The sequence below is a fragment of the Babylonia areolata genome, chromosome 30 (assembly GCF_041734735.1).
Source record: "Babylonia areolata isolate BAREFJ2019XMU chromosome 30, ASM4173473v1, whole genome shotgun sequence".
Classification (NCBI taxonomy): Eukaryota; Metazoa; Mollusca; class Gastropoda; order Neogastropoda; family Buccinidae; genus Babylonia; species Babylonia areolata.
Window position 1 is genome coordinate 12,882,853 of NC_134905.1, and position 12,104 is coordinate 12,894,956.

General features: G+C 40.1%; 1 protein-coding gene across 2 annotated transcripts; it reads left to right on the forward strand.

The window, feature by feature from the left end:
• The first annotated feature begins 372 nt into the window (after window positions 1–372).
• On the forward strand, window positions 373–11,892 carry LOC143275570 (uncharacterized). 2 transcript variants are annotated; one of them, XM_076579770.1, is made up of 4 exons: window positions 373–726; window positions 4,348–4,655; window positions 6,831–6,859; window positions 10,787–11,892. In XM_076579770.1, exons 1-4 carry the CDS (start codon window positions 656–658, stop codon window positions 11,888–11,890), a joined length of 1,512 nt encoding a protein of 503 aa, XP_076435885.1. In that variant the 5' UTR covers window positions 373–655; the 3' UTR covers window positions 11,891–11,892. The 2 variants fall into 2 exon arrangements, with proteins under 2 accessions (XP_076435885.1, XP_076435886.1); XM_076579771.1 differs by lacking the exon at window positions 373–726 and adding an exon at window positions 759–834.
• Window positions 11,893–12,104: the final 212 nt, after the last annotated feature.

Genomic DNA, 12,104 nt, shown 5'->3' on the forward strand with positions numbered 1-12,104 from the left:
TGAAAATTATATTTTTAAGCATGTGCATCCTCTCTCAACGGCGGCGCAGGCAGTCCTAAAGAAACTTAAGCATGTCTTCTCCACCACTTCTTTTTTTTTCTTTTTTTTTTTGGTGGGGGGGGGGGGGGGGGGAGGCTTCGATTTTATTTCGTTTCATTTTTATTCATGCATGCATGCTCTCAGCGTTGCACACATCATGAAAAATGACAACCGACACCCGACACTGCAGACTATAAAGACTGAGAATCTGTTAAAGGAATTCCTCAAATCTGTACAAGAAGTTATGGAGGCAAAACGCATTGACAACTTTGTGTTAAGGGCTTCTACCGAGTTCTACATCAGTCGAAACTTAGCGCTCACTCACCCTTCCGCTTTGGTGTATGAACGAGAGTGTATCTTTTGGTAACATTGAGCTGATAGAAAAAATATTGAGCTCGATGGTTGGTAAGGCTGGTTGTGTACGTCGCAGACGTCACTTCTGGGTCTTGTCTTTTGCTTGGTCAGGACACTAACCGTGGTCAGGACAGGATAATTATGGGTGAGAAGAAAATGCTGCCAACAGATTTTGCTGGGTGTTTTATTTGATTGCTATATTGTGTGCATCATTAGACTAGACGACTGCAGTGTTCACGCATCGGAGGAAACACGGGTAACAATGTGTGGAATCGAAAATGGAAACTACACAACAGTTACGCCCCTTTTTGTCGTAACGCTTCCGGTTGATCGGTGAGTGCACGAAGTGATAGTCGAAGAGATCACACCACAAACTGAATCCATTCAGATTTTTCAGGCAATGTTTTTTCAGACACATATGCAATTATATGCCTGTGCAAAGTATGTCGTGGAAAAAAGCTTTGCATTTTCTAATTCACGGTTAATTTTTACATAAAACTAAAGAATGAAAAGTATTATGTGTGGAGTGTCAGCGATAGTCGAACTTGAAGCATCCCATTGTTATTTATTTATTTATTTATTTACATCAGATGTGTATGGGTCAGACCACACGCTCATACATCTCCATGAAGCTGAAACTGAAAAACCGTTCAAATACACTATACTGCTCCTACAAATTGTGAATATATATATATGTATCTGTGTGTGTGTGTGTGTGTGTGTGTGAATAGTGGGGGAAATCATGTATGTTAACAAATGCATTGTCGTGTTTTTTTGTCTTTGAAAAATAACCTTGAATATATGAGTGAAAATGTTGATTAAATTAGGGGTGGGAATTGCCAGAATTTTAGGTGCCAGAATAATCAATTTGTATGATTGTGGGCCCACAACAACGAAGAAGAAAAAGAATACTTTGTTCAAAGAAAGCAGCCTGGGGCTTTTTTCAGCAACATTTTTCTGGTTTAATGTTGACATCCACCTCAGATAATGTCAGTGGAGATAACTATTTTTAGCTGTGAGCCTCCACCCCAGCCCCACAGGAAAGAAGTGTTGAAGGCTGTTTCTGTACTGTTCAGGTGTATGACCAGTGACTTTTATTCTTGCTGGACTGGCCCAGCTGGTGAACATCCAAGTGTTTGTTTTTCTTTGTTGTTGTTTTGTTGTTGTTTTTTTGTGTGTGTTTTTTTGTGTGTTTTTTTTTTGTCAGCTAAAAGTTGTAAAACTCTAGTTACTGTGGGGCCTTTGCCCAGAGACTTGGGATTTCCACATTAGTGTAAGGAAGAAGAACCGTGTCAGAAAATTGGGAGGACCTGCCTGACACTTCTCTGACACCACATTCAGATATGGGCTGCCAAAATGGCAATATATTTGCATGTTTGTCATTTACACTCACAACATCTAGAATGTGAACTTGGTGCTGTACGGTGTACCAACTTAGCAAACAAGAATCACAACTTTCAGCCATTTGAACATACTGTGCTCATGTTATTTATTTATTTATTATCAAAAGGCATCTTATTGCAGATTGTTTCAATGTTCTTATGAAAAGCAGTAGAAGTTTATACTGCTTGTTGCAGCTTACCATTTGAAAAAAAAGAAAAAAAAAGAAAAAGAAGATATTTATAGATTCAAAAAAAGTCAACAGTTTTGAACATTTTGGAGAACAATGATTTATTTAAAGAAAGCAGACAAATTGAAATGAATTAAATAGTATAAATTGATTTAATAGTTAAAAAAAAAAAAAAGCAAACAAACATCTTAATCTACCATGTCCCAGAAATTGTTCTGGGGATGCTTGGTGCAAGGCAAGTCTGAAAAATTCTTATCCCACTTGACACCCTGTGTCAAGGTAAAAAGCTGTCATTGTTTGCATGAGTAACATGTACAAAACTTTTCTAACTCACTTTCTTGTGCTGAATGAGTCTGTGTACTTGTGTGTCTGTGTGAGTGTGTGCACATGATTGTGTGTGTGCACATGTGTGTGTGTGTGTCTCTGTGTGTGTATGTGTGTGTGTTGTTTTACCAAATTACTGTTTGTCACAACATATTTCTCTGTGTGAAATTCAGGCTGTTCTCCCCAAGGAGAGCAAGTAGCAACAGAGCAACGCCATTCCCCCACCCCTTCTTTTTTTTTTTTTTTTTTTTACCTGCTAGTGTGTTTTCCTTTTCCACAGAATTTTACCAGGGACAACCCTTTTGTTGCCTTGGGTTCTTTTACCTGATTTAAGTGCATGCCACTTATGGGACCTCAGTTTATTATCTCAACTGAATGGCTAGCATCCAGCCCATGATTCAAGGTCTAGTGGAGGAGAAGAAAAGATTGGCGAGTGTTGGATTCAATGCCATGCGCTCAGATTCTCTCGCTTCCAAGGCGCACATGTTAATGCTATGCCATCACTCATCACTGTGTGTGTTTGTGAGTGTGCATGTATGTGTGTGTGTGTTGTGTGTGTGTGTGTGTGTCTAAAAAATTTTTCCCACAAACTTTGCTGGAAAGAATGTGGCATAGAGAAAAAGTTTAGGCATCTATAGTTATGTGGACGACTTGTTATCCAATAAAACAGCATGACAAACAGATTAAAGCCAGTTAGTGTTTGAAGTGAGAGCCCATGCAGCTGACAGAATAAGATCCCCGCCATGCCAGTGACTGTGTGTGATAGTCTATCAGCACTAAGTGTGGCAAGTTGTAGATATATATATATATATAACCTATGTCAGTCTTTCACCTAATTATCATATATACATCAATCTTTCACCTAATACTGATTTATTAATCTGACAAGGCGCCAGAGTGGGAGATGACAAGACAGAAGAGGAAAGACTCCCCTCTTTGCCCTTGTTGGACACACAACACTGCGTGCATGAACGCAGCACGCACAGAGCATGCAATGAATTTCTCAGTTGATTGAAAAATCTGTTCTCACTTTGTTATGCAGTTTATCATAGATTTCTCAGTTGATTGACAGATCTGTTCTCATTTTGCATAAAATTCATAATTTGTTGTAGCTATCTGCTCTCCCGAAACTCTTATCTCATGGATCATTGTCTCATCAGTCTCAGTCTTCAGTTAGTGAGCATCACTCCACAAGTCTAAGATCATGGTTCTGGACACTTACCACTTTACCTTGTCAGCTGGTCTAAGAATCTTAAGACAATAAATGATTATTATTATGGTGAAGATAATTATAAATGATTATTATTATGGTGAAGATAAGTAGTAACTTCATGATTGTTTTTCTGTTTGAGTGTGTGTATGTGTGTGTGTGTGTGTGTGTGCAGTGGAAGCTACGATATGTTGGAATGTGTGTGTGTGTGTGTGTGTGTTGGTGGGGGGGGGGGGGGGGGTGCAAGGTAATGTGTGGGATAGTGTGTGTGTGTGTGTGTCAGGGCTTGTGTGCTTTTATGTGTAGTGCTATGCCTGTGCACTTTAGTTTGTGCCTTCATGTCTATGAAAATGCATGTTTGTTGCATATATATCTGTTGTGTGTGTGTGTGTGTGTGTGTGTGTGTGTGTTGTGCTTGTGTGTATGTGCATGTCTGTATGTTTATTTACATTTATTTGCTTATTTGTTTATCGATTTATTATCATTATTCATTTACTGTCTTTTTTTCTTTTCTTTTTTTCTTTTCCCACATTTTATTTTATTTGACTATCTCTCTGCTTATCTTCATGAAATGTTATCCGTTTGTTTTTTTATCTATTTATTGATTTGTTTGTGTATTTAATTATCCATTAATCAAATGATGTATCCATTATGCAATTTTCTCTCTCTCTCTCAAGGCCTAACTAAGCGTGTTGGGTTACACTGCTAGTCAGGCATCTGCTCAGCAGATGTGGTGTAGTGTACACATATGGATTTGTCCAAACGCAGTGACGCCTTCTTAAGTAACAGAACTGAATGAACTGAACTGTTCTGTTTGAGACCACTCATTAAAACTGATGTCTGGTTGCAGGGAGTGGGTTTTTCCAATGGCTTCCCATGACGAGCTGATGTTGTCAGAAGTCAAGATTGAGCTTGACATCGCAGAAGAACCAACGGTGGTAAAATCCGAGGTTGATCTCGACAGTGGTCAGATTCCAGCAAAACTTGAAGTCTTTGAAGAACCAAGGATGGTTGAGGCAGACTTGGTGAAAGAGCCAGTAGCAGTCAAGGTTGAAATCAGCGTTCTTGAAGAACAAGTGCCAGTGAAAGTTGAAGTGGATGTTGTTCATGAAAAACCAGAGCCTGAATGGACAAGACAGGATCAGCATACAAACACAGGTGATTTTTTTTTTCATTTATATATTCTACTTTATTCAATGAAATTATGAGGGTGGTTTTTGGTTGTTGTTTTTTCCGTGAATGCATCTAATTCCCTGAATGATAAACTGAGAGTTCAGGAAAATTCCTACATATGGATTAGGTGTTGACTTTGGCCACTGCAATTTGGCATGAACATAATTATATGTTGGTTTAAATAGTATTTTTAATCCTTATATGTATTAGGTGTTGATTTTAGCCACTGCAATTTGCCATAAACATTATTATTTGTGTGTTTAAGTGGTATTTTTCTTTGGAACATGTCACAACACACCACGGTCACAATAACCAGGACTTTTAACGAGAATATGTCGATGCAAAGTCCTGATGCAAAGTCCAGTCCAGATATTAGTATATCATAAACACAATGGATGTCTTCAATGCAAGAAATCTATAAACTGACTATGGATGATAATCAAAACCAAATTCTTCTTCACTGTAGAAAAATAATCACTCGGACGAGACGATAAACCAAAGTTCTCTGTGCAGCATGCACTTAATACACTTAAAAGGCAACAAAAGGGTAGTTCCTGGCAAAAATTTTGTAGAAAAAATCCTCTTTGATAGGAAAACACATACACTTGCAAGCAGAAAAACAAAAGAAAGATAAAAACAGAAGAAGAAAAGATGGCACTCACAGTATAGCAGTATGCTCTTCCTTGGGACAGCAGCCCAAATTTCACAGAGAAATATGTTGTGACAAAAGAGTACTACAATACAATACAATACAATTTGATATACATGATATGATATGATACGATATATGATTCAATACAGTACAGCACAGCACAGCACAGTACAGTTCAGTTCAGTACAATGCATTACAATACAATACTATACAGTACAATGCAATGCGACGTTATGCGATGTTATGTAATACAATATAGAATACAGCACAGTAAAATACAATACCATACATTGTAAAGTTATACATATGTAAGTCATAGATGAGGATGGGGATGATGAGGATGAAAAGGCTTTAAAAAAGAAAAAAAAGCTTTACCAAAAACAAAAACAAAGCAAAAAAGTTTGTGAGTTGTAGGTAAGTAGATGAAGTACTGTTTACCAGTTCTTGAAAGTTTGTGAACCTTTTATGATTTTAATTTTTTTTCAATAGAAACCATTTTATTCAAATAAAGATCAAATCCTTTGTTGTTTGTGTCTGTGAACCTTGAATAGGGTTTGGGAAGGTTTGTAAATTTTGTGACAAAACAGCATAATAGAATAAATGTTCTCAAAGCTTTTGATTGCTTATGTAACAAGTGGTGTTTATTATTGTTATTATTATTATTAGTAGTAGTAGTAGTAATTTTTTTAATAAAAAGAAGAGAAAAAATGTGATTATGGACAAAACATGGGGGAGAAACTGAATGAGTTATTTTATTTTTTGTTCTGTACCATCAACCCCCCACCCCCCTCCTCCGCCTCCATTTTTTGTTTGTTTGTTTTGTTTTGTTTAAATTCTTAAGTTTCTTGTGTTATTTATTTTTCTCTGTGTTTTAACTCTGTACATGCATTTTTTTCTGTTGTTCTTTAACTTTTTTGAATATCCACTTTTCCTCTGTTTTTAACTTCTTCTTTTTCTTTTATTTGCAGTCATTTATTTTGTTCTTTGTTAACTTTGTCTTCAAACCATACACAGACTGAAGTACAGAGTGCTGGCAGTGGTTTACCCCCCAGTGTTGACTTGGTTCAAACAGATGTTTGTCGTTATTATTACTGATACTTACATTGTTTTTTATACTTGACAGTATACAGTTCCTATCTTCAGTCAGAGACCAAGCTGCTTTACGAAGGCAGTTATGATATTCACAACAGGCTGCCTACCTGGGTAGAGCAGACTGCCAGCTGTCTTTAGGCGCTTATCATTCATTTCCTGTGTCATTCAGACTGGTTTCAATCACGCATGGACCTACACAAGTATATTGGTGGGGAATTAGCCATGGAATAACCTTTCGTTGCGGTGGTTTTGGGGTGTTTTTTTTAAAAATGCATGAAGTGTATGCTGCACACAGGACCTCTGTTTATCGTCACGTCAGAAAGTTAATTTGAACAAAGATCAAGAAATGCAGAACGTCGTCACTGGCCAGACAGCAACAACAAACAAGTTTTCATGGTGTTGTCTCTGTGTTGCAGGAGGGCAGTCTGAGTGCTGTCAGAACAGTGTGAGTATAGATCTTCACTGACATGTTGTGTCATTTGACATGTTGCGTTACTTAACATGTTGTGTCATTGACATGTTGCATTGCATCACTGACATGTTGCGTCACTGACATATTGCACTGACATGTTGTGTCACTTGACATGTTGTGTCACCAACATGTTGTGTCACTGACATGTTGCTTTGTGTCACTGACATGTTGCATCACTGGCATGTTGCTTTGTGTCACTGACATGTTGCTTTGTGTCACTGACATGTTGTGTCACTGGCGTGTTGCTTTGCATCACTAATATGTGTCACTGACATGTTGCATCACAGGCATGTTGCATCCCTGACATGTTGTGTCACTGACATGTTGCTTTGTGTCACTGACACGTTGTGTCACTGGCGTGTTGCTTTGCATCACTAATATGTGTCACTGACATGTTGCATCACAGGCATGTTGCGTCCCTGGCATGTTGTGTCACTGGAATGTTGCGTCGCTGACATTATTGTGTCACTGACACGTTGCATCACTGGCATGTTGTGTCACTGACACGTTGCATCACTGGCATGTTGTGTCACTGACATGTTCCGTCGCTGGCATGTTGCTTTGCATCAGTGACATGTTGGATCATTGGCATGTTGCTTTGCGGCACTTACATGTTGCTTAATTGGCATGTTGCTTTGCGTCAGTGACATGTTGGATCATTGGCATGTTGCTTTGCGGCACTTACATGTTGCTTAATTGGCATGTTGCATCACTGGCATGTAGCGTCACTGGCATGTTGCTTTGCATCACTGACATGTTCCGTCACTGACATGTTGTGTCACTAGCGTGTTGCTTTGCATCACTGACATGTTGCATCCCTGGCATGTTGCGTCCCTGACATGTTGCTTTGTGTCACTGACATGTTGTGTCACTGACATGTTGCGTCACTGACATGTTGTGTCACTAGCGTGTTGCGTCACTTGACATGTTGTGTCACTGGCATGTTGCATTACTGAGATGTTGTGTCACTGGAATGTTGCGTCGCTGACATATTGTGTCACTGACATGTTGCATCACTGGCATGTTGTGTCACTGACATGTTGCGTCACTGGCATGTTGCTTTGCGTCACTTACATGTTGCTTATTTGGCATGTTGCTTCGTGTCAGTGACATGTTCCTTCATTCGCACATTGCATCACTGACATGTTGTATCACTGGCATGTAGCGTCACTGGCATGTTGCTTTGCATCACTGGCATGTTGCTTTGTGTCACTGACATGTTGTATCAGTGACATGTTGTGTCACTGACATGTTGCTTTGCGTCACTGGCATGTTGCGTCACTGACATGTTCATGATGTTGTGTTACTGGCGTGTTGCTCTGCATCACTGACATGTGTCACTGACATGTTGCATCACTGGCATATTGCGTCCCTGGCATGCTGCATCACTTGACATGTTGCGTCACTTGACATGTTGTGTCACTGGCATGTTGCATTACTGACATGATGTGTTACTGGAATGTTGCGGTGCTGACATATTCATTGTGTCACTGACATGTTGTGTCACTGACATGTTCCATCGCTGGCATGTTGCTTTGCGTCACTAACATGTTGCGTCACTGACATGTTATGTCACTGACATATTGCGTCATTGGCATGTTGCTTTGCGTCACTGACATGTTGCATCATTGGCATGTTGCTTTGCATCACTGACATGTTGCATCATGGGCATGTTGCATCACTGACATGTTGTATCACTGGCATGTAGCGTCACTGCCATGTTGCTTTGCATCACTGACATGTTGTGTCACTGACATGTTGCATCACTGGCATGTTGCTTTGCATCACTGACATGTCTCACCGACATGTGTCACTGGCATGTTGCTTTGCATCACTGACATGTTGTGTCACTGACATGTTGCATCACTGGCATGTTGGTTTGCATCACTGACATGTCTTGCCGACATGTGTCATTGGCATGTTGCTTTGTATCACTGACATGTTGCATCACTGGCATGTTGCTTTGCATCACTGACATGTTGCATCACTGACATGTAGCGTCACTGCCATGTTGCTTTGTATCACTGACATGTTGCATCACTAGCATGTTGCTTTGCGTCACTGACATGTTGCATCATTGGCATGTTTCTTTGCGTCACTGACATGTTGCATCATTGGCATGTTGCATCACTGACATGTAGTATCACTGCCATGTTGCTTTGTATCACTGACATGTTGCGTCACTCACATGTTGCATCACTGGCATGTTGCTTTGTATCATTGACATGTTGCGTCACTGCCATGTAGCGTCACTGCCATGTTGTTTTGCATCACTGCCATGTTGTTTTGCATCACTGCCATGTTGCTTTGCATCACTGACATGTTGCGTCACTCACATGTTGCATCACTGGCATGTTGCTTTGCATCACTGACATGTGTATCTGACATGATGCATCACAAGCATGTTGCCTTGCGTCACTGACATGTTGCTTTGCATCACTGACTTGTTGCGTCACTGACATGTTGCTTTGCATCACTGACATGTGTCACTTGACATGTTGCATCACTTGACATGTTGCATCACTGACATGTTGCGTCACTGGCATGTTGCCATATGAACATGAGAAGGTATCTAATAATCTTCAGGGTTGTTTTTTTTTTCATATTAAACAAAGTGTGAAAGAGCATGCACATATTTGCATGGCTTCACATGCACTCACATGCATGGTCATTCACATACACTTGTGTGCATGAGTATATGATATACCTCTCTCTCATCCATATGCGCGCGCACACACACACACACACACACACACACACACACACACACACACACACACATTCTCACTCATACTCTTATCAATTTTTGATACATTGCTAGTCTAGGTCTTGGGATGCAAACAGAAATATATGCAGCGCTACTTAATTCAGTTCAGCTCAGTTCAGTTCAGTTCAAAGTATTCATGCCAGCCAGGGCAATGATTACAGACTGAGAGTGAGTGGCACTTAAATAATGCAAAGAATATGTAATAACTTGCAGAATTTTTTATGGAAAAGATCATGTTTATTCTACAAAGAATTTGATAGATCCATAAATAAAAAAGAATAAACGAAGTGAGTCAATTTAAAACTGTACTCAACATCTTAATGATGAAATATTCTTCGAGGTGAGGGGAAAATGCAAACTCTGAAAAATATTCTGCTGACTTTTTTTCTTTACTTTTTTTTTCATTTTATAGCAAGCTTGTTTTTTCTGTTGTTTCCTGTTTCTTAGTATGGTTAGAGTCATCAGAGTAGTGACAACAGATTTCACAGAAAGCTGACAAGCATATTTTGTGTGGCCCATTTCAAGTTTCAGGTTTTATTTTCTCAAGGAGGTGTCACTGGAAAAACCCACTCCCTGCAACCAGACATCAGTTTTAATGAGTGGTCTCAAACAGAACAGTTCAGTTCATTCAGTTCTGTTACTTAAGAAGGCGTCACTGCGTTCAGACAAATCCATATATACACAACACCACATCTGCTAGGCAGATGCCTGACCAGCAGCATAACCCAACGTGCTTAGTGAGGCCTTGAGTGCATGCATATATATATATATATATATATATATATATATATATATATATATATATATATATATATGTATGTATGTATGTATATATTTGCGTATTTGAGTAGATTTCGTCGACAGAATTTTGCCAGAGGACAACACTCTCATTGCCATTGGTTCTTTTTCAGTGCAGCAAGTTGTATCGGTTTATCATCTCATTTGGATGACTAGACGCTCAGTTTGATTTTCCAGTCAAACTTAAGAGAAAGGGTGAGAGCAGGATTCGAAAACAGACCCTCACGGACTGTGTTTAGGCAAATGAGTGTGTCAACCATTATGCCACCTTCCTCCTAATTTGTATTGTAATACTGTCCCAGGATATTCCATTGCCCTGTACTTGGATGTTGCAGAAGCGGGAAGGATGTCTGTCCACCTCATGTCCACTTTCTACGGTGGAACGGTCAGCAGTCTCCGCAAGGACAGTCTCCCCTGCCCCTCAGGAAATCCTCAGGTGTGACATATGCAACAGAGTCTTCACTCAGGCATTTCTCTTGGACATGCACAAAATGATCCACGCTGGTCGGAAATTCTTCACATGTAACGTGTGCAGGAAGACGTTCAAACGGCCAGCGCACCTGCGGGCACATAAGATGATTCACACTGGGGAGAAGTACTTCCTTTGTGATGTATGCTGCAAAACGTTCAGAAGGGAGAGCGATTTGAAAATACACAAGGTGACCCACTCAGGAGCTAAACCATTCGCCTGTGATTTTTGCCACAAAGCCTTTGCACACGCGTTCAGCTTAAAGACACACAAGAGGATCCACACCGGGGAGAGACCCTACCTGTGCGACGTGTGCAGCAAGGATTTCCGCCAAGCCGGGGACCTGAAGAGGCACAAGATGACCCACGCTGACGACAAACCCTTCCTGTGCGATGTCTGCAACAAGACGTACACAGAGGAACGCTACCTGAAAAGACACAAGATGACTCACGCCGGAGAGAAGCCCTTTGCGTGTGATGTGTGCAGCAGAACTTTCACGAGGGAATGTAGCTTGAAGAGGCACAGGAAAACCCATGTTGGTCAAAACCACCTTGTGCGTGATGGTGGCAAAAACACGTCCACTGACGAAGATCAACAAGAGAGACACGAAATAACCGTTACAGGGCAGCCATCCTTTCCCTGTGATGTTTGTGGGACAACGTTCACTGAGCAAGTCCACTTGGAGACTCACGAAAAGATCCACTCCGAGCAACCCTTTCAGTGTGATGAAGGCCACTTTGTCAAACACAAGACAAACAACCGTGTCCAGAAGCCCTTTACGTGTGGCGTTTGCAACAAGGCTTTCAGACAAGAGGAGGATCTGAAGAGACACATTAAGACCCACTCAGAAGTGAAGCCATTGTCCTGCCTTGTGTGTAGTGAGACATTCACCGCTGAGGACGACTTGCGGACGCACCAGGTGCTTCATCAGGATTACACTCCAGAGCTGTGGGCAGTTCATGTCACTTGACCCTGGCTCCACCCCAACATGTTTTTGTTTTTTTCTTTAACTTTTGTTTTGTTTTTGATTTTGTAAAGACATGTATACAATATACAGTACGAAGAAACAGTAACATCAATGACTAATAAGCATTAAAAGAAAAAAAAGAACAAATAGAAAGGGAAAAAATGTATATTATTTATAAAAATAAATAAATAATAAAAAAATCAACTAACTACTTGAC

Coding starts and splice junctions, on each gene's coding strand:
- LOC143275570 (XM_076579770.1), top strand. CDS start 656: ATGTGTGGAATCGAAAATGGAAACTACACAACAGTTACGCCCCTTTTT. Junction 727..4,347: donor GTAACGCTTCCGGTTGATCG/GTGAGTGCACGA, acceptor GTCTGGTTGCAG/GGAGTGGGTTTTTCCAATGG. Junction 4,656..6,830: donor GGATCAGCATACAAACACAG/GTGATTTTTTTT, acceptor TCTGTGTTGCAG/GAGGGCAGTCTGAGTGCTGT.